This window comes from Arvicanthis niloticus, chromosome 14, assembly GCF_011762505.2.
Source record: "Arvicanthis niloticus isolate mArvNil1 chromosome 14, mArvNil1.pat.X, whole genome shotgun sequence".
Classification (NCBI taxonomy): domain Eukaryota; kingdom Metazoa; phylum Chordata; class Mammalia; order Rodentia; family Muridae; genus Arvicanthis; species Arvicanthis niloticus.
Genome location: NC_047671.1, coordinates 51,753,673 through 51,775,353, shown reverse-complemented (window position 1 = coordinate 51,775,353; position 21,681 = coordinate 51,753,673). Strand labels below are relative to the sequence as shown.

General features: G+C 47.9%; 2 protein-coding genes and 1 non-coding gene across 6 annotated transcripts; 2 read left to right on the top strand and 1 right to left on the bottom strand.

The window, feature by feature from the left end:
- Positions 1-1,191: 1,191 nt before the first annotated feature.
- Positions 1,192-9,534, bottom strand: Ecscr (endothelial cell surface expressed chemotaxis and apoptosis regulator). 4 transcript variants are annotated; one of them, XM_076912810.1, is made up of 11 exons: positions 9,383-9,534; positions 6,033-6,071; positions 5,676-5,720; positions 5,458-5,517; positions 4,754-4,891; positions 4,330-4,416; positions 3,510-3,620; positions 3,039-3,137; positions 2,795-2,831; positions 1,742-1,838; positions 1,192-1,534 (listed from the first exon to the last, which is right to left on the bottom strand). In XM_076912810.1, the coding sequence occupies exons 1-11, from the start codon at positions 9,486-9,488 to the stop codon at positions 1,526-1,528; spliced, it is 828 nt and encodes a 275-aa protein (XP_076768925.1). In that variant the 5' UTR covers positions 9,489-9,534; the 3' UTR covers positions 1,192-1,525. The 4 variants fall into 4 exon arrangements, with proteins under 4 accessions (XP_076768925.1, XP_076768926.1, XP_076768927.1 ...); XM_076912811.1 differs by lacking the exon at positions 5,676-5,720; XM_076912812.1 differs by lacking the exons at positions 5,676-5,720; positions 6,033-6,071.
- Positions 9,535-14,449: 4,915 nt separating this feature from the next.
- LOC117720279 (U7 small nuclear RNA) lies at positions 14,450-14,511 on the top strand. The gene has a single exon (XR_004608294.1). It is a non-coding gene; the product is annotated as a U7 small nuclear RNA (small nuclear RNA).
- Positions 14,512-15,981: 1,470 nt separating this feature from the next.
- Positions 15,982-18,741, top strand: Smim33 (small integral membrane protein 33). The gene is made up of 2 exons (XM_034517765.2): positions 15,982-16,207; positions 17,429-18,741. Exons 1-2 carry the CDS (start codon positions 16,199-16,201, stop codon positions 17,801-17,803), a joined length of 384 nt encoding a protein of 127 aa, XP_034373656.1. The 5' UTR covers positions 15,982-16,198; the 3' UTR covers positions 17,804-18,741.
- The last annotated feature ends 2,940 nt before the right edge of the window (positions 18,742-21,681 follow it).

Below are 21,681 nucleotides of genomic sequence, written 5' to 3'. Positions count from 1 at the left end.
TGAAAATAAACTCTTGCTTGTTTGTTTGGTGTGCCTATGTTTGTATGTGTGGGTACTTGTGGAAGGCAGAGAAAAGCCTGCAGGGGTTGGGTCTCTGCCTTGTGGAAATGCTGAGGTCATCAATCTTGATGCCAGGCTTCCCCACCCATGGAGCCATCTTGATAGCCTGATTGCATTTGTTATTGATGACAACTGGTCACCAATTACAGCCTGTTGCTTCTGTTGAGGTGGTTACTCACCCAATAAAGTGGTTACCTTACCTAATAAGACAAGCAAACCTGGGGCGCGGTTGCACAGGTTTGTAACCCTAGATACTTAAGAGGTTAAGGCAGGGGGATTGTTAAATTCAATGCCTACTAAACTGCAGAATAAGTTCAAGGCTAGTCTGGACAACTTAGTGAGAAGGTCTCAAAATAGAATGCTTACCTGAGATTTTTAAAAAATGTATATGAGTACACTGTTGCTGTCTTCAGACACACCAGAAGACACACCAGAAGAGGGCAACAGATCTCATTACTGATGGTTGTGAGCCACCATGTGGTTGCTGAGAATTGAACTCAGGACGTCTGAAAGAGCAGTCAGTGCTCTTAAGCTCTGAACCATCCATCTCTCCAGCCCACTAATCTGAGTTTTAATCCCCACTACCACTCACACAAGAAAATTATTAAATTATTAAACAAAAGACAGGCAACAGGCAAATCTAGCAAAAATTCCTCACCCACACAAGACTTCCTAGGTACCCACAGAGGTAGAAAGATGAAGGCATGTCTGTCTGGCCTAGAAAAGAAAACACCAAAGTTGCTAGAGTGCTACTAAGAGATGTATATAGGGGGTGAAGGAGAGGGAGAGAGAGAGAGAGAGAGAGAGAGAGAGAGAGAGAGAGAGAGAGAGTGTTCAGCAGTTAAGAGCTCTCAGAGAAGATCCAGGTTCAATTCCCACTACCTACAGAGCAGCTCACAACAATCCAATCTGTAACTCCAGTTGCAGGGGATCCATGCCCTCTGTGAGTTTCTGCATACACACAGACACAGTACACACACACACACACACACACACACACACACATTAAAGAAAGAAAGAAAGAAAGAAAGAAAGAAAGAAAGAAAGAAAGAAAGGAAGAGAGAAAGAAAGAAAGAAAGAGAGAGGTAGGTCAATAGATAGATGGGAACATAGACCTTAAAAGAAACTGGATTCCAGGCCAGAAAATAATTTTAATTTTAGAATGGACAGTCTACCTCATTATTTCCTTAAGTCTTGCTCTAGTGACTCCTCATTCCTGAGTTTCTGAGGAGGAGGAAGAGCAAGCCGAATGTCTAGCATGGTTTCCAAGTGAGAAGGAGTCTCTCAGGTGGTAGGTTGCTTCTGGATCTAGAGGAATTTCATATCCTTAAGAGCTGGGAGCAGGCATGAAATAAAATAACTTATGCGTGGTCTGCCGCCTTCACCAATCTTGTCTCCTCTCTTCTTCCTCATGGCCACTGGACAGCCACATCACACGTGGACCCATGGCGACTCAAGGTCACTTTTAAAGAATCTGAAATGCATATATGCAATGAGGAAGGGTGAACTTGGGAGGGGTCATGTTGGAAAGCAGGGGAGGAAGAGCCTGGGTCAGCAGCCATGACCTTAGCCTTTCTGGCTAAGGAACCAGACGGAGCCTGAAAATAAAACTGAGGGGTGGCAGGCGAGGTGAGGGGTGGAATGGGTAAATTTGGGGAAGGAAAGGAAATTTAAAGTGTACCTTTTCTGCTGAAGGGCAGCCTTTGCTGTTGTTCATGTTGATATTCTTCATGGAGATGAGCGTGATGCTTTCTTTCTCTCCGTTGGCCGTGGAGCAGCTGGGATGGGAAGAAGCCAGGGTTAGAGCGAGGTGTGGGTGGGGCACCGGGAAGTAAAGAGGCTGCAGGACACTGTGCCTTCAGTCTCCATGCCAGAAAACTCTACTTAGGGATGGATCATAAGAAAATGAGAATGTGCTTTGAAACCCATGAGATTTGTGTTTAAACCTAGTCTTTTTCTGTTCTTTTTCAAGCTGAGTTGGTTGTTAGTGTACATGTGTAACAGCACTTGGTAGGTAAGAGTTAGGAAAATGTCATGTTCCAGGTTCCAAAGCATGCTTCATGCTTCCAGAAAAAGAAAAAAAATACTGTAAGTATCTGAAATAATATCACAACTTGTATGTCATTGTGTATGGTACATAATAGGTTTCTGTTTTAATTTCCCAAGGCAGGGTTTCTCTGTGTAGTCCTGGCTGTCCTGGAACTGACTCTGTAGACCAGGCTGACCTTGAACTCAGAGATCCGACTGCCTCTGCCTCCTGAGTGCGGGGATTAAAAGCATGCATCACCACCATACCTGACTTCAGAGTAGGTTTTCAACAAGTTTCTTCAGCTTAGAGAGAATATATCTTATATCAGAATCTGCATTTTCATGAAGAGGCAACAGAAGCTGAGCCCTGGTGCTGAAGAACCTCACTTACCTCTGATGAGCCTGCCAGCCTGCCACAGCTTCAGTGAAGACTGCAGAATTGTGGGACACATGTCTTCAAGTGGTGGGAATATGTGTGGGGTGGGGAAGTGTGCATTTCTGTATTCTCTCTCTCTCTCTCTCTCTCTCTCTCTCTCTCTCTCTGTGTGTGTGTGTGTGTGTGTGTGTGTGTGTGTGTGTGTGTGTGTGTGTGTGTGTGTATGTGTGTGCGTGCACGTGCGTACAGAAGGCAGAGAGAGTTGTTTTCCTCTTGGAGTAAAGGGATTTGGAATCAGAAGATTCCTCTCATAAGCTTCTAAAATCTTACCTTTCAGATAGCCCTGAACTCCCTGGTTTCTGTGGATCTGTAAAATCCCAAGGGCACAGATTAGGGTCCTACACTGTAACTCAGATGTCCACTTCCCCTCAGAGCCCACCCAAACCCACCTCCCCAATTCATCAAATGCTGCTTCTGTACTATTCCTTCCCATGGCCCAGCTGCCATCAGCCTGAGCCCCCTGCTTAGGCTCCTGCAACACAAGGGTCAAGGGAGCCCAGGTCAAGACAATTACCTTCAGACTCCTTGTTCTTCCGACACTTAAACCTTAGACTGACCACACTAACCAGGATGATCACTACAACCACCAGGATGACAATGAAGCTGATGACACCTGAGCAGGGAAGAGATGGGAGCAGGAGAAAGAGGTGGGACAATAAGGATGAGTCTGGAGTTCCCTGCCCAGGTAGGGGTGTGTGTGTGTGTGTGTGTGTGTGTGTGTGTGTGTGTGTGTGTGTTTCTTTTGGAAAAATGAGTAATCTATTAGCTGGTACCCTTAACTATGGTGTACTATACTTGGCCCAGCTACATCATCTATAAGAACATGGAACCCAAGAGAGCCAAGACTTCTTTCCATCAGGGCCTTGCTTCTCAGCAAGTCCACCCCAGAATGAATGGGTGAGATTTGAACTTGTGTCTTAACCAGAGTCTATATCAGTCCTGAGGTGGAGTCCCCTCTCATGCCCCATCTTCTCTACCATCTCACCAAAGGCAGCCACAGTTAGCACTGACTCTGATGTGGGGGTAGGCAGGATGGTCACCTCTTCTGTCCGAAGGCTGGTGGTTACTGGACTGGGAGTAGCATCCAGAGACGCTTCTGAAACAGAGTGGGTGTTGGTGCATCAGTGAAGGGGACTGCCAAGACCTGGCAAAGAGAATCAGCTTCTCTCCTGGTGCCCTGAGGTAAGAGCCTGCAGAGAGCTAACAGCCCACAGAAAAGGACTCAGTCCAGCTACAGCCAGACCCCTGAAGACCAACAATGCAGACCTCACACCTCTACATGAGTAGCTGGCCAGTTGCTCACATTACTGTTTTTAGAAGATTCCAGAAAGATTAAGATGCTTCCCATCACCACATGGTGCCCAGAAGAAAGGATTTATGCTGCAGAAACAGGGAAGCCATACTGGGCAACGTGGAGCCATCTATGTTCTGCCAACAGTTGAAGATGGGAGGAAAGAAGACATTGGCCTAAAGGGCCAGGGTGAAAGGCAAGGGGCATAGGTTTCTGGCCCTCTTAAAATGATATTGGGCTAGCTAAATGGCTCAACAGGTCAAGGTGCTTGCCACCAAGGCTGGTGGCCTGAGTTCAATCCCTATGACCTACGTGTTTGAAGAATAGGACCAGTGTCACGTTTTTCTTCCCTTGCACAAGTCAAGTACCCTCAGACCTATTTTCTACCCTTATTTGTGCTGACTTCCTGAATAAGCCTGAGAGTGTACAATGTCTAAGGACCAAAAGATGATTTGAAAGAAAGGGTTATAGACATGTCTCACTGTTCTCTGCTGGGAACACACACTGGATATACCTCCTCTGCTGCCACCGCCGCCGCCGCTGCCGCTGCCGCTGCCGCTGCTGCTGCTGCTGCTGCTGCTGCTTTCTGGGGCCCCTGTGCCTGCACCGGAAGGAAATGGCCAAGATGGAGGGTCCCATCCCTCCCAACATACCCTGAGAAGCCCTTTCCCAACCTTTCCCATTTCCCTTCCTCATCCATTCTTTTCTCAATCCCAAATTCAGGCATGTTTAACCCTTACTGTGACCAGACCTGACTCCCTGTTTCTACTTCTTCCCAGTGCTTTCTTGTAATGTCCCAAACCAGGGCACCACTGGTGTAGTTTCTAGACTTAAGAGACTACACTCCCTCACTGAGAGCACCTGACTAAAGGAAGAAGGAACCCATCCAGACATACCCAGGGTCCATCACCTCCTGCCCGCCTGCCCTGGGTACTCACTAGGTCCCAGTGTGTGCTTCTGTAGCTGGAATGACTTCAAGTCAGGCAAGGAAAGGGAGTGTTTATCCATGGTGCTTGACTTTGGCGTCACAGGTTGACTGGATACCAAGGAGGCCTGAGATGACTTCTGTAGAATTTCTGTGGATGGGGGAGTACATATGGCCAGCTATAATATGCACAGAGAGGGTTCCTTAGTCCAAAATATCCTTTCCTTCTGATCCTTTTCTTGTGTGTGGTGCTGGTGATTGAACGCAAGATGTCTTTTATAATAGGCAAGCACTGTGCCCGGGAGCTACAGCCCCAGCCCTCCTTTGTCACCACCTTCAATTCCAGAAGGAGCTATTCTCTGGCTCATCTCTCTGAGCCTTGCTCTTTGCAGTCTGCTCTGCTTAGAAAGCATCTCCCCACCCCCCACCCCCGAACCAACCCCACAGTTTCCACTTTTTCATCTCATTCCTTTGCTGGCTCAGTTCTCCAGGCCACTGCCCATGGGAAGGACCCCAGAGCTGGAGTCTGCAGAGGCTGACATCTGGGTGGGTCCGGTGACACCCACTTCTGCTCCCTTGCTTTGGAAACACCAGTGTGAGGCCCTGTTTGCTTGTCCCTTCTGCCACAGGCTCTGCATCCTCCTGCAGAGCCCAAACTGTATCCTGCTCCACTGGGGCCTTCGCTGGCCACCATTTTCAGTCTCAATAGTCGAGTACCTGGGGTAATGGTGCTAAGCCGAAGCCCCAAGCTGCCAGGCTCTGAGGAAGATCGGTCCCCTGCAAGGACAGAAGCAGATGGAGAGAGCATATGGGGCAGAACTGCTGGCTCCATACCCCCTGCCCATCTGAACCCCTAGGCTCAAGTCGGTCTGAATGGCTGGGTGGGCATGGGAGGGAAGAGGTGAGCTTCTCCACAGCCACACGCATTCACTCACCTGAACTGACAGAAACTGGCTGGGGGCTCAGACTCCTGAAAATCCCTGAAACACAGCATTTGAGGGGTCTGCTACCTCTATCTTCCAACAGTTCTGTGCCCTTCTCTTTGTCTCTGAAGCTAGATTTGTTGTTGTTTGTATGTTTGTTTTCCTCTTTCCCTCCCCTCCTCTACCTCTGACTGTTCATCTCTTCCCTCTCCAGGCATGTTAGATTAGGCCAGTTGAATGAGCCCCCCGAGACCTTTGGCCCAAGCTCCCATCACCTGCTTTCAGTGAAAAAGAGAGACCTGAGCCCCGCTCCTGTAATACCTTCCTAAACTCTTAGGCACAAATGCTGGAGTAGGCCACAGATCTTACCCTGAGAGGTCTGAGCTGGTGTAGGCTGAGAGCTGTAGCCTGTGAGAGAAAGCAAAGATGCACAGACCGTGACTGGGCATGGTGGCGCATGCCTTCAATCCCAGAACTCAGGAGGCAGAGGTAGGCATGTCTCTTTGAGTTCAAGGCCAGCTTGGTCTACACATTGAGTTCCAGGACAGCCAGGGCTACATAGAGAGACCCTGTCTCAAAAAACCAAACCAAAACAAAATATAGACTGCTTCGGTAACTCTGCCAAGCAGAGCCCATGACAGAAACTAGGGCTTTCGGCTAGTTCTAACACCCATGCTAGAAGTCAGGCATGCTTGGCAGAGGATTAAAGGATAAGGGCTTGTCACCATCAGCTCTTGGTTCAGAGTCCTAGAGCCTTCTACTGTGTCTTCAGTCCTCAATAGTTATATCACCGCCCTGACACAAGTCTAGAGGACAGTTATTTAAACTAGCGACACATCTGGTCACACACACAGAACTCTGGATCTCTGCACTCCTGGCCTTCCTTGTTTCCTCCTGTGAAACCTGTCACTGTGGCTCCAGTCTAAAGGAAGGGGAGGGGAAGGTAAATGAAATTGGGTAACGTTTAGGGTTTATGCCTGCTCTCTCTCTCTCTCTCTCTCTCTCTCTCTCTCTCTCTCTCTCTCTCTCCTCCCTCCCTCCTCTCCCCTCCCCTCCCCTCCCCTCCCCTCCCCTTTCCTCCTCTCCCCAACCGGAGGTAATGGCCTGCCCAGGAAACAAGTTCTGAGGTATATCCCACAGGAGAGGAAGCGCTGGACGGAGGGACTGGTTCCCTCTCACAGGCAGAGGTGAGTTAAAACATGGTTGTTCTAGTCCAAACCCAGGGAGGAGGTTACCCGCAGTAGTAGTTGGAGCTCTTGTTAGCTATTCTGTTTGTACACACGTGTGTTTATAGTCCTCTGCGTTGATATGTGTATGCTTTTATGTGTGCGTGGAGGGGGGACCCAGAAGGCCAGGTTATGTTTGCTCACTTTCCACAATGAAATCATTCTTGAAACCTATGAACAATGTGCAAGAAAAACACAGGAACAGAACCGCCCATCTGGAGCCACGCCCTCCATGCAGGCTGGGATCGAGGTGGCCACTCTGCTCCTAGTGTTTCCTCGACTTTTCTTCATTAGGGAAGCATCAGACCCAGACCCCGGCAGAACTGAGGCAGCTGAATTCCAAGGACCCAACCCAGGCGGTAGCAGCCTGCTGGTCTGTTTATTTTCCTTAAGGCTTTACCAGTTCTTCCAAGGAGCCATCCACACTATCCACATGGAGCAACCCACGCTTAGATACTGTGGAATTGTTTGCAAACCAACGCTTATTTAGCCCTGAGATGTGTTTCTCCAGGTCAAGGTCTCTCACATCCCTGCTCCTTTGTGGGTAGAGGTTCCAGAAAGAAGTAAATATTACAAGAATCCCAGGCTAGGAAGAATCCTTTCCAGCGCGGGATGAGCCTGGGCTGACCCTTTCCATTCAAAACCTCTGAAGACAATTGCTTCCTGTTCAAGCGCTACATACATTTTATATTAGTTCTGGGAGGACTTGAAGTCCGAGTGCACCTGCCTTTCTAAATATATCTAGAAGATGATCTATAAGGTTTTAAGGAGTTCCCAGGGCACAAACATCAAGCCATAAAGGCCTGTACTCTGTCTCTTACCTGACTCCTCCCAACTTGTTATCTGTAAAAATTCTTGGGTGAGCAGAGGATGGACTTCAGAAATGTGTGCTTCTGTAGGCCTGGTGCCTCTGACCAGGGGACACACAGACACCCAAAGAGCTGTGGCCACAAGAATTCCTAACTTTCCTGACCTGCTTCCTGATCCCTACCTGCTTCATTTCCTTCCAGTCTAACCCTGCCCACACCCCTGTTTTCCTCAGCAGCATAGTTTAGTGCTGAAAAGCATTTGGGGGATGTACCTCAGTGGTGGAGCATTTACCTAGCATGTATGAGCTTGTGTGAGACCCTAGGATCAATCCCCAGCACCACAAGAGAGAAAAAAAGCAGGATATTTGAGTTCTGGCTTCACTCACTGCCTGCAAGCCTCTCTACCTAAGCCTTACTTGGATTCTCAGCATCACACCATAGGGATGGGGTTGGGGAGAGTCTCCTAAGCTGTTGAGGGGAAAAGAAAATACATATAAAGCACACAGCCCCTGATAACACTTGCTCAATCAGTGCTAGACATTTATATTTGTGCTCCATTCTCTTGATTTCTCCAAATCTAAAGACCAGCTGACTCTCTCTACAGTCCAGCCCCTGTGTTGGCTTGAATTTGCTCCAGAAAATTCCTCAGCCATCAAAATGATGCTGACAACTGCTGTGAGCTCCTGGATGAAGAGGTTGGACAAGCTGGGTACCAGTGGGTTAGACCAAGTCTAGGCTGACATTAGGAGATGCTGTGCATTTGGAAGGCCTGCAGAATCCCTCATAAGTCCCTCACATTACTTCTGACTCTCCCCTGTGGGAATTAATGGGCAAGAAAGGGTGTAAGTGTTGACCCCAGCCTGTCTTGCAGCATTTTCTGGAACACAGACCCTTTCTCCTAAGCACTCTGGCCCATTTTCCCATTGCTTGGTACACAGCCTCAGATGTCCTCCACAAAGAACCAGGGGTGGTGGCTGGGGCGGGGTGACAAAGGGAAGTTGCTGCCCTGTGAATCAGAGTGTCCTGGACTTCTTTCTCATGGTTCCCAGCAAAGGCTTCCTAACTAGAGGATCCTGCCTCAAGACCCCACTCATGACTGCCAACGACGTCTGAGAGGTGTTTCAGTCATCTCAACCAGCCCCTGTGCTGTGTGTGTATCTTCCTTGGCAAAGAGTTCTTTGTGTCTAACCAAAAACCCTCTTGATGTGACTTGAGATTAAAGTCAGCATTTGAAATTCAGAGCTTGTAGTTCTTCACAGGTAAGAACAAAAGAGAAGGCCACCGTGGAGCCCAAGGTGCAGACCATTTTGTCCTAGAACTTTCCATAGAGTGACCATGGTGCCTGTATCAGTAGAGTATTGACAGGGCAGCCACAAACTTCTGCTTGTATACTCCTTGGAAAGAACTTTCAGGTTCTGTCATTCATCAAGCCACCCACTCCCCACCTTTTGGGGGCCCAGACTCTATGAGGGAGCCCTAGAAAATATCATAACAGTCGAACAGAGTCTGTTTGACCAGAGTGGTAATTCCTATCCTCCAGGCCAGCCGATCCCCTTAATGGAAATGTTCTGGAATTTCCCTTCTACAAGCAGAGCTCTGGATGGGAACATGTGGGGAGGAGGAGTGAGGAGGAGGACGGGGAGGGGGAGGGGAGGCTTGGAGAAAAGTGGCAATCGCATCTTACCTTGGAGCAGGAGTAAACCTAGGATTGCCGAACCCAGCCTCATGGCTCCGTTGGTCCCCAGATCAGCTGGGTGTGTAGCAGGCTCCTCAGTGTATTCTCTGTCCATAGTAGAGAAGAGAGAGGGAGTGCTGGGGTATGATGGGGCGGGGGTGAGGGCGGGGGCGGGGGCTGGCTCTCCAGGAGCTTCCTGTCAAAGAATAGAAGGAAACAGATTGGGACTGGCTCCAGGGGCCCCAGTTCAACACACAGCCCAGATGAGGATGTGAGCCGGAGCAGAGGTTGTGAGGACTGCCTCTCTGGGTTCTGTGCATACTGACCAGTGGTGACAGTCCCCCAACACTACCTTCCTCTCAGAGGGATCCTTCCGGTCCTTCCCTGCAGCACCTGTGTTTCCCCCCAAGCCTACTGTTGCAGACACATTATCTCCAAGGACCCAGCTCTAAGGTCGACCTACCAGCTGCGCGTGCTCAGTAGACTATGAATTCTCCACATTCCTCTCCCCACTCAGGACTGTCAGTCCAGATGGGACTTCCAGCATGGTTCAGGGAGGCCTTACAAGCAAGCTTGTTCTTCCTAGTAGAAAAACAAGAGGTGGGCTGGTCAAAGAGCTCAGTGGGTAAAGAACTAGCCTCACAAGCGTGAGAACCTGAATTCTACCCAAACAGCCTCATAAAAAGTCAAGCAAAGTGTCTGACCTGTAATCCCATTACAGGGGGAGTCAGAGACAGGGGAATCCTGGGGCTCACTGGCCCTCTAGCCTAATTGGTGAGCTCCAGGTTCCTGTGAAAGACCCTGTCTCAAACAACAAACAGACAAGTAGACCACTCCTGAGGAACAATACTTGAGGATGACTTCTGGGCTTTTTACAGACACTTGCACTGGCACACGTGTACACACACACACACACATCACATGACAGGCATACCTCCTTGCCTCCCTAGTCCTCTCAGATTAGGTGTTTGTTCCCTGTCTTTACCCTCCATAGCACGCCCCAGGTTCTCACTTTCTTACTGCAGGTCAGTAGTGTTCTTACATAAAACTCACCATACAGAAAGGCCCCAGCACATACTAACTGAAGTAAATCTAAAACATTTAAGAGTATGAGAAAAAAATGAAGAACATAGCTATCTGAATATACTACTTCTGTTTGTTTGTTCATTTGTTTATGGTTTTCTAGCCCGGGTTTTTCTCTGTGTAGCCCTGACTGTCCTGGAACTCACTCTGTAGACCAAGATGAAATCTGCCTCCATTCAGATCCGCTGGCCTCTGCCTCCCTAGGATTAAAGGTTTTCAACATCATGCCCTCCTGACCTAGTGACTAATGGTTAGGCAGGGCCTGGTAGAATGCAGGCTTCTCTGTCACTCACTATGAACAAAACGAAGCCCATTAGTTCCTAACCCTCCTGTCTCCATTTCCCAAGCTGAGATTACATGTGTCGGTCACATTAATTTATGTATGTATTTATTTCATGATGTTGGATGTTTGGAGCCATGATCAACAGAGGCAAACACAGTTCCACTGAACTACATCCTAGATTTTGTTTGAGAGAATTTTCTTTTCTCTCTTTTCCTTTCTTTTCTTTTCCTTTTTTTCTTCCTTTTCTCTCTTTCTCTCTCTTTCTTTCTTTCTTTCTTTCTTTCTTTCTTTCTTTCTTTCTTTCTTTCTTTCTTTCAAGACAGGGTTTCCCTGTGTAGCCCTGGCTGTCCTGGAACTCACTCCATAGACCAGGCTGACCTTGAACTCAGTAATTAATACCACTGCCTCTGCCCTTCTGAGTTGCCCGGCTCTTAAGATTTTCTTTCTTTCTTTCTTTCTTTCTTTCTTTCTTTCTTTCTTTTTTTTGTTTTTTTTGTTTTTTTGTTTTTTTTTTTTTTTGTTTTTTTTTTTGTTTTTCGAGACAGGGTTTCTCTGTGTAGCCCTGACTGTCCTGGAACTAACTCTGTAGACCAGGCTGGCCTCGAACTCAGAAATCCGCCTGCCTCTGCCTCCCAAGTGCTGGGATTAAAGGCATGTGCCACCACCGCCCGGCCGAGATTTTCTATTTAGAGTTGTTTGTTTGTTTGTTTGTTTTGTTTTTGTTTTTGAGACAGGATTTCTGTATTATGCAACTTTAGCTGCCCTGGAACTTAGTATGTAGATCAAGCTGGCCTCAGACTTACAGGTACCCACTGGCTCTGCCTTCCGAGTGCTCTTTAGAGCCTGGAAAGATGACTCAATGGCTAAGAGCACTGATTTTTTTTTTTTTTTTCAGAAGGCCCAGATTCAATTCTCAGCATCCATGTGGCAGCTCACAACTATCTCTAACTCCAGTTCTGGGCATCCAATGCCCTCTTCTAGCCTTCTGGATACTAGTTATGCATACGATACAGAGATATACTAGCAGGCAAACACCCATCACATAAAATTAAATTTAAGGAGGTAAGTGGGATTGTGGTACATGATGCAAAATTCACAAAGAATCATTAAACAGTTTTTAAAAATTGAAATCAAATTTTAAAAAATAAAGATTTTTTTTTGTTTTTTTTTTTGTTGTTGTTGTTTTTTTGTTTGTTTGTTTGAGACAGGGTTTTTCTGTGTAGCCCTGGTTGTCCTAGAACTCTCTCTATAGACCAGGCTGGCCTCGAACTCAGAAATCCGCCTGCCTCTGCCTCCCAAGTGCTGGGATTAAAGGCGTGCACCACCACTGCCCGGCTAAGGTTTTATTTTTATTGATGTGTGTCTATGTAAGTGTATGCCACATGTATATGAGTGTCCATGGGGGCCAGTAAAAGGTGTCATCCTCCCTGGAGTTGGAGTCATAGGTAATTGAGAGCCACCTGATGTGAACCAAACTCGGATCCTCTGGAACGGCAGCAAGCGCTCTTGATGAATGAGCCTTCTCTCAAATCTCTGGGTTTTGTTCTGTTCGTTATTTAAATTTTACTTTTTTCCTCTTAAAAATGGATATGTACTTTTAATGTTAAAGGTGTTTTGCCTGAATGTATAGTCTGTGTACCACATGCATGCAGTGCACTCACAGGCCAGAAGAGGGTGTCAGAGGCTAGCTGGCATGTAGCTTCTGGGCATCGAACATGGATCCTTTGAAAGAGCAACAAGTGCTTTTAACTGCTGAGCCATCTTCCGAAAACTTGGGTTTTGGTTTGTTTGTTTGTTTGTTTGTTTGTTTGTTTTTGAGAATTTTATACATAAGTTTGTTTCCAACATTCCCATTCCTTCCTCTCCCTCTTAGCTTCTTCTGTGTTCCCCCCACTCCTCAAATTCATGACCTCTTTTCTAATTATTATTGTTAGTTTATATGCAGTTGTGGGTTTGTTGATTTTATTTTTATGGTTGTTTTGAGACAGACTCTTACCCTGTAGCCCAGGATGGCTTCAAACTCCCTGTCTGTTTACAATGTTAGGAACAGGTAGACTGGGAGATAGCTCAGGGGGGGACCTGGGTTTAAAACCCCAGAACCCATATAAAGCTGGGTGTGATTCTATAATCCTCATGCTCCTAGGTGAGATGGGAGGCAGAGACAGGAGCGTCCCTTGGAACTTTCAACCAACTAGCCTGGCATACGCAGCAGCTAACAACGGAGATGACCTCGAATAAAGTGGGAAGTGAAATGGACATCTGAGGTTGTCCTCTGTGGCCACACACATGCCATGTCACAGCATGCCCACACTCAAATGCATGAACATGTATATACACACATCATATGCATACAGATACACAAAGAAAAACAAATGTTAGTAACAGGTACTAATGCACTTTACAGAGCTTAAGGGAACATGGGGGCTATTCCAGTCTCAGGAGCTGAAGAGTACATTCCAGTAAGGGGTGACACTGAAACTAGTGAGTAACTAAGGGTCAGACAACAAAGAAGGGGGGCAGCTGTAATGCTGAGTGTGGACATGGGAAAGTGACAGAGAGGCCTGGGGCCACACTTTGGTTCCAGAAAGTTCTCGAAACTCTTGACTTGGAGAAGAGTCTGGATCTGCACTGGCTAAGATCTAAGATGACCAGAGTGGGAGGTGGTAGATAGCTAGAACCTTCCATTGCATGGTGAAATGATCAATAGGGGACTCCATGACCCACCAGCAAGAGGCCTCGGGTGATTCGAGGGTCAGGTCAATAGCCTTGGACTTCGTGGAAGTGACAAGGTACGAGCAGCTTGGCTAAACAAGAAGCTAAAAAGCTACTGATACTCATTTTTTCAATTCACTAGGAGAGGGGTCTTCTGGGAGTCCACCAGTCTCCACGTGAGTAAAGAGAGCTCAGTGTACATCCAGGGAAGGATGAGGAATGGCTGGTTATAGGCAACTAATTGAGACCAAAAGTTATCTTGGGAAAAATAGACCAGGAAGAGTAGTACAAACCTATAATTGCAGGACTCATGAGACTGAGGCAGGAGAATATTGAGTTTGAGGTTAACCTCAAGCTACATAAACACAGATAACTGGTCATGTGGTATATACCTACCATTCTACACTCAGAGGTTGGGAGCAGGCAGATTGGGAGGATAAGGTCATTCTTAGCCACATAGTGAGTTTAGGACCAACCTAATTTACATGAGACCCTATCTCAAAAACAAATCAGTTAAAGAACCCAAAGGGGAGTCAGATGTAGTGGCACACACCTGTAATCCCAGCACTTGGGAGGCAGAGGCAGTGTGACTTCTGAGTTCAAGGCCAGCCTTGGTCTACAGAGCAAGTTTCAGGACAGCCAGAGCCACGGCTACACAGAGAAACCCTGTCTCAAAACAAAAAAATCCCAAAACTAAACAACCAAGAAAGAAAATGATGCCTTGCATAGGGGTATAAATCAGAGTTCTATAGGTGAGGTAAGGAAGTGAGGATTTCATATGCATGTGTGTATATATATTACATATTTTAAAACTTATTTATTATGGGTGTATACTGGGAAGGGGTGTATTCTGCTGTGTGTAGATCCTGGAGACCAAACTCTGGTTATCAGCAAATGCCTTTACCAGATGAGCCACCTTGTCAGCCCAGGATTCCTACTTTCCTGGTAACATTTAGGTCCTTGTTCTCAGCACAGGGAAAGGATGAATCTTCACAGTGAAGTGTAGAAATTTTTTAGGATTTGTCTAGCAGGTTTTGTAGCTTATACCAGAAAAGCCCCCACCTAACCCAACTACCTCCACCCCCACTCTTACAAACAAACAAACAAAAGGCCTGAAGTGATAGTTATACTAACTACCCTCAGCTGATGTTTATACATCTGTACAGTGCATTAAAACATGACACTAGCTGGCCACAGTGGCTTCTACCTATAATCTCAGCTCTGTGGCAGCAGAGGCAGGAGGATCATGAGTTCCAGGCCAGCCAGATCTATGCAGCAAGACCCTATCTCAAAGGAGAAGGAGGGGGCAGCTACATTATGTCCCATATGTATATACAATGACTATGTGTCAGTTAAAAATAGGTGTTGGAGCCAGGGGGTGGGGGCACATGCCTTTAATGCCAGCACTTGGAAGGCAGAGGCAGGTGGATATCTGTGAGTTCAACGTCATCCTGGTCTATGAAGCAAGTTCCAGGACAGCCAGAGCTACACAGAGAAGCCCTGTCTGAAAAGCAAAAACAAACAATCAAACAAAGGATAGTGACTGGAGAGATGAATCAGTGGTTTAGAGCTGAGGACGTGAGTTCCATTCCCAGCACCCATGTGGTGGCTCACAACCACAACTCCAGTTCTGGGGACCTGGTGCTCCATGATCTCCTAAGGCACCAGACATGCATGTAGTTCACAGACATACATGCAGGTGAAAAACTTACATGCATAAAAATAAATACATCTAAATTAAATGAAACTCTATGCGATGCATTATGTGAAAATAAATAAATTAAATAAAAATAGATAGCTTTGTGGGTGATGGTGGCTCACGCCTTTAATCCCAGCACTAGGGAGGCTGAGGCAGATGGATGTCTGTGAGTTTGAGGCTAACTTGGTCTACAGAGCAAGTTCCAGGACAGCCAGAGCTACATAAATAAATCCTGTCAATAATAATAATAACAACATCAATAACAACAATATCAACAATAATAATGATACATAGATGTCTTAGCAAGTAAAGGTACTTACTGTCCTATGCAAGCCCGGGGACCTGAGTTTGATTCTCAGAATAAACATATAGTGGAAAGAAAGAACCAACTCCACAAGGTTGTCCACTGCCTTGACACAATGTCTTGACACAGTGCCTGCATACACATCTTCATATATACATACACACTTACACGATGAAAAATCAAATGTTTACATTTAAAATAAGAATAAATTTAGAAAACTAGTTTAGTTCTTAATATTTCAGAGATAAATGTGGTAAGGCAAAAATGGATGGACAGAGCTGTTGAGCTGTAGAGATTTAGAGAGATTGTATTCAATATATTCTGTAGAGTATGATCTATACTCTTGTGGTGCTTGAGCTATTACCTACAACAAGGAAAGAGTAAAGGACGTTAGCTTCAGGAAATGGGAGGGAGGAGGAGAGTGGGCACGTCCTAGGGAGGGGTAGGTGTCTAGAATCTGCAGGGAGAGGAAGTGGGCAGGGCAACCTGGGCTTCTAAGTAGCAGAGGTATCAAAGGAAGTGCCTGGAGGATCAAGGTGCTGTCAGAGTGGAAGGTTGGCCCAGGGTAGCCTAGATGTTCCCGGAACTACAGGTGCGGGAAAGTACAGCGAGGGTGTGTGCAGAGGGTGTGTGCCCAGGAACCCCACAGACGTGGCAGCTCTGGGTAGGGACTGAACTAGGGCAGTGAGCTCTCTTCCTTTGCTGGTATCCAGTCCCAAGAGAACTCTGCGCCAGCCCTGGACAATGCACCAGGTAGACTTTTTGCTCACCCCTTCCTGACTCACTATGGGGGCTCCATACCTTTCCCAAACTAAGCTTCCTTCTCTCTTTGTATACCCAGAGTTGCCCTCTGGCCCCATGGAAATCCCATGACAACCCCCACCCACCCACACAGCAGCTCAGCCCTGCATGGGAAGCAGTATTGAAATGGGATCTGGGCACACTATGTCTAATGGACTAGAGGGAAAGGTTTAGCCTTATCAGCCCCTCTTTGGCTCCCACTGCCTTCCACAGTGTGGGCCAAGCTGAGTGGTCAGAGTTAGAGAGGCCCCCAACTCCCAAGGTCCTCCAGAATAATGGCTGGAGGGAGGGAGGCCACCTCACTGTGAGCTTACCTTCCTTCACTGAGATCCCCTCATCCCTACTCAACATCTAGCAGGGCAGGGACATACTAATATCATGAGTTATGTCCTCAGCTTTCAGTAGAAAAATGCAGAAATCCTGGCAAGGGTAGACTGGTGCACAATCTCCTCAACCCATCCTGGGCATAGCCAGGAAGCTACACCAGACACCAGCCCTCCCTATCTAGAACTTGGCCCCAAGATCTGGGGGGAATGGGGAAAACTTACAGGATGAAGTATGGGCATACATACCAGCTCATACCAAGGTTCATGTCCCTCTTCCTAACCTTCCAAGTGTATCACCTTTCTGCTTTCCAGTGACTTAGAGTAGGGGAACCTCTGAGACCAGACAATGACCCCTTTTCCCAGAACACCTCAGAGCAGCTACTGCTTGCTGCCCACTGCCTAGCATGTGGGGCAGCAGCCCAGAGACTACTCCGATTTCCAATAGAACACAGGATTTATTTGTGACTCTTGCTGGAGACCTGGAAAGGGGGAGCGATGAGAAAAGACACTGGGGACAAATTGCTTTATTCCAGGCTACAATAAAGCTCCTCCCTTTGCCCTTCCTGAGTGATTTTTAACTCCTTATCTTCCAGGGGTTGGTTTGTATTTCTGTTAGTGTCTCCATCTTCATTTCTGTTTTTATTGCTCTTCCCTCCACCCCCACAGCTCCCCTGTCTTTGTCTTTCAGTTATATTTCACAAGTGTGTTTAACCTTCCTCTCTCTCTCTCCCCACTCTATTACTGTCTCTGGGGTTTTCTGTCTCTCAGATCTCTCCCTCTCCTTTGGGTTTTCTTTGTATGTTCCTGCCTACGTCAACTTTGTCTCTCATCTCACCTTTCCCCACAGGATGGCTACTACCTTCAGCCTTCTCCACTTGTGAATGGTTCGTTGGATCAGGAGCCTCAAAGGCAGCTCCCAGCTATGCCCCCTCGAGGTGGCGACGGGCTGCCACTGCTTGCTGCCATTATCTCAGCCTTTGTCCTGCTGGCGATCTGCATTGTGCTTGTAGTTCACTTTGGGCCTACGCTGCACCAGGGCCACGCTACCCTCCTCACAGAGCCTCCAGCCCTAAAGCCAGAGAACGGCATTTACCTCATTCGCTGGCGGCTGCTAAGCTTACAGGATAGTCACAGAGAAGGCCACCAGGGACTTCATATTCCTCATTCTGGCCCTGCCCTAGACAGGCACAGGCCCAGCATCGATGAAGTCACGTATCTGTAGGAGGGCGATGTGGACTTAGGCTGGCTGGTCTCAGAACAAGAAAGTGGACTAGAGGGTGAACTGGGAGCCAGGGTGTCAGAGCTATAGACTACCGCTGGACTCATCGGGAGCTGTCCTCGTATTTAACAAGAAAGCTTGTTGGTAACAAAGCCATTTGAGGATCTTGCCTAGTGACATGGTACCAAGGCCACCCTTACAAGATTTCCCCTCAGGGACCTCAGAACCCTCTCAGAGTGCCATTCCCTTCTTGCCCCTCTGATCTCCATCCCTCTTGAAGTAAAGTGAAGATTCCATCCCTGAGCAAGAATGTCAGAGGTCTACAGAGAAGGCCCTGCCTTCACACACTGCTGATCCGGGAGAGCTAAGGCAAGGAACCTGGGGCTCCTTCTCTGAGACACAGGGTGCTTGGGAAAGGAGGCAACTCTGCTGCCTTTCTGCCTTTGGAGGGCACCTTTGGCAGCTAGGCCTTGTTGATAACCTCCAGAGGCCCTGGAATCCCTAATCCCCACTTAGAGTTCCACAGTGGGCTGTGAATGTCCCCTAACCTTGTCTTGCCATCCTAGGATGTGAGGGGGGAATCTGGAGACTCTAATTACCTCATTTTCTGAGTGAGGGTGGGCCCGCTGGAAGAAGCCTAAAACTTAATACAAACCACTTCCACATCCAGAACTTTCCAGCTATTGGGTAAACAGGAAAAGAAAAAGATTGTTATGGAACTTGTTTGGGGAAGGAGGGAGCATGGAGGGGTCCATCCCTGTGGGGAAGCAGCATAGTTCAGCCTGTGGTCAGGAAAATACAGGCCAGGGCCAGGAGAGCAAAGCTGGGCCTCCTGGTGGCTCTCTGGAGAGGCACACCTTTCTCCGGTACCTCAGAAGTTCATCCATATGTAGTCAAGAAACCTACAGACATAAATTACTTATAAACTGGTACTATAAACAGCACAGTGGTATTGTCTTTTTTTTTTTTTTTTTTTGAGACAGGGTTTCTCTGTGTAGCCCGGGCTGTCCTAGAACTCACTCTGTAGACCAGGCTGGCCTCGAACTCAGAAATTTGCCTGCCTCTGCCTCCCAAGTGCTGGGATTAAAAGTGTGGGCCACCACAGCCCGGCATGGTACTGTGTTTTAATCTTAGCCCTTGAGAAATAAAGGCAGGAAAATCAGAAGTTCAGGGTTATCCTTGATGACACTGAAAGTTTGAGGGCCAGCCTAGACTACAAGACACCTGTTTATTAAGAAAAGGGGGAGGAGCCAGGCGGTGGTGGCAAACGCTTTTAATCCCAGCACTTGGGAGGCAGAGGCAGGCAGTTTTTTGAGTTCGAGGACAGCCTGGTCTACAAAGTGAATTCCAGGACAGCCAGGACTACACAGAGAAACCCTGTCTCGAAAAACAAAAACAAAAACAAAGAATGTCAATAAAAAAAAGAAAAAAAGAAAAAAAAAGAGAAAAAAAAAGAAAAAAGAAAGAAAGAAAGAAAGAAAAGAAAAGAAAAAGGGGAGGCCTCCCATGCCACTAGCTACCTGTGGCAGTCAAGAAAGCTGGGTAGAGGTCGTGAAATAACTCAGAAAAGCAAGCCCTGCACCTCACAGTAAGTAGAGTTGGTCTTGATTGAGAGTGAGCAGGTTAGCTGGCCCCATGGGCGTGATCTTAGGAGAGCTAGCCCCACCACTCATCTGCTGTGAGGTGGAGAGGGCCGCTGATGATGCCCTTACCCCTCCTCCCTCCCCACCTGCAGCTGCCCCTCCCATCCTCCCATCCTCCCATCCTCCCATCCTCCCATCCTCCCATCCTCCCATCCTCCCATCCTCCCATCCTCCCATCCTCCCATCCTCCCATCCTCCCATCCTCCCATCCTCCCATCCTCCCATCCTCCCATCCTCCCATCCTCCCATCCTCCCATCCTCCGATCCCTGTGATGAAAGAGAAGAAGTATCCCAGCCTCTCACTGGCTATAGCACTCTGGAAAGTAGGCCCTGCACCTGCTTCGGCAACACAGGGAAGCTGGCCCTGAGAATGAAGAGTCTGGTGCGCCAGCCCCGAGGGTGAGTGGATCCTGCGTCTTGATTGAACAGTAGAGCAAAGCTGGCACTGAAGGCGTGGGTGCGGGTGAGCCTGCACGAGGGAGGGCATGAGAGCGGAAGAGCTGACCCTGCTTCCTGCCGAGGGCAGCATTGGGTGGCTTAACCAGACCAGTGCTAGAGAGCGCACCTTAGTGGTATGAATAAGGAAGAGCTGGCAGGCTGACCCGCTCAGCTTCTACCCAGATCCAGGGCTTTGAGTTGGCCCACCCCAACACCTACATCATCTGTGAACTGTTGGGACACATGAAAGGGCCAGACCTGCTGTTCCAAAGCTACAGCATCTCCATGACACAGGGCAACAACAGGATAACCGGGAGGAGTCTCGGTGAGGATCCAGTATTGATGTTGTCACAGAAGCCAGAGATCTCAAACCAGACCAATGACTCATTGCCATAAACATTCGCAAGTGAAGATGTGTGGACAGAGGGGCACACTGTGGGACACACTACAGCTTCCACAACGGGATGTTTTCTATGCTTTGTTTGTTTGTTTGTTTGAGTGTTTATTATTTGGGGTAGGAAGTTGCAAGGGCAGAGGGCAAATACAAGGTGACAGAAAATACAAGGTGGTCTGGGGTACAAGATGTGGTACTCACAAAGAATCAATAAAAAGCTACAAAAGAAAAGAAGAAAGAGGGAGGGTTGGATATGCTGGTGCACACCTTTAACCCCAGCACTCAGGCAGAGGCAGAGGCAGAGGCAGAGGCAGAGGCAGAGGCAGAGGCAGAGGCAGAGGCAGAGGCAGAGGCAGAGGGGCAGAGGCAGAGGGGCAGAGGCAGAGGGGCAGAGGCAGAGGGGCAGAGGCAGAGGGGCAGAGGCAGAGGGGCAGAGGCAGAGGGGCAGAGGCAGAGGGGCAGAGGCAGAGGGGCAGAGGCAGAGGGGCAGAGGCAGAGGGGCAGAGGCAGAGAGGCAGAGGCAGAGAGGCAGAGAGGCAGAGGCAGAGGCAGAGGCAGAGGCATCTTTGAGTTCAAGGCCAATTGGTTTTTTTTTTTTTTTTTTTTTTTTTTTTTTTTTTTGTAGTGAGTTCTAGGCTAGCCTGGGCTACATAGTAAGGCTCTTTCTTTTCTCTCTCTCTCTCTCTCTCTCTCTCTCTCTCTCTCTCTCTCTCTCTTTTGTTTTTTTTTTTTTGTTTTTTTTTTTTTTTTTTTTTTCGAGACAGGGTTTCTCTGTATGGCCTTGGCTGTCCTGGAACTCACTCTGTAGACCAGGCTGGCCTCGAACACAGAAATCCTCCTGCCTCTGCCTCCCAAGTGCTGGGATTAAAGGCGTGCGCCACCACCGCCCGGCGGCTCTTTCTTTAAAAAAAAAAAAAAAAAAAAAATTTTATATTTGACTCTTGGGGAACTCCTAAGGATGAGTCATCCTTAAAGTCCTGGACTCCTGCAGAATGGGGTAAAAATGTGTGCAGAGAATGAACCCATCTCCTGTGACTGCTTAAGAGGCACCTGTGAGCCAGGCGATGGTGGTGCATGTTTTTAATCCCAGCATTTGAGAGGCAGGGGCAGGCAGATCTCTGTGAGTTCAAGACCAGCCTGGTCTACAGAGTGAGTTCCAGGACAGCTAGGGCTACACAGAGAAACCCTGTCTCGAAAACCAAAGCCAAAAAAACAAACAAAAACAAAAAAGGCATCAGCTGGAATTGCTCGATGCTGCTTCTTCTCAGCAGGCAGCTGTTCGCCTGTATGCGGGGACACTGGGCCTGTCAGCCTCATCCGCTCTTCACATGGCAGAGATGCCATGCAATCCCCACTTCACACTTTGAGCCTGAATTTCAGTAGCTGCCCAGCCTGGGAACCGTCCT

Excerpts from the sequence above, each read along its gene's own strand:
- Ecscr (XM_076912810.1), bottom strand. The coding sequence starts at position 9,488 with ATGGACAGAGAATACACTGAGGAGCCTGCTACACACCCAGCTGATCTG. Across the intron at positions 6,072-9,382 it reads AGGTTTACTCCTGCTCCAAG|GCTACAGCTCTCAGCCTACA; the intron begins GTAAGATGCGAT and ends TTTCTCTCACAG. Across the intron at positions 4,417-4,753 it reads GAAGCACACACTGGGACCTA|GCACAGGGGCCCCAGAAAGC; the intron begins GTGAGTACCCAG and ends CTTCCGGTGCAG.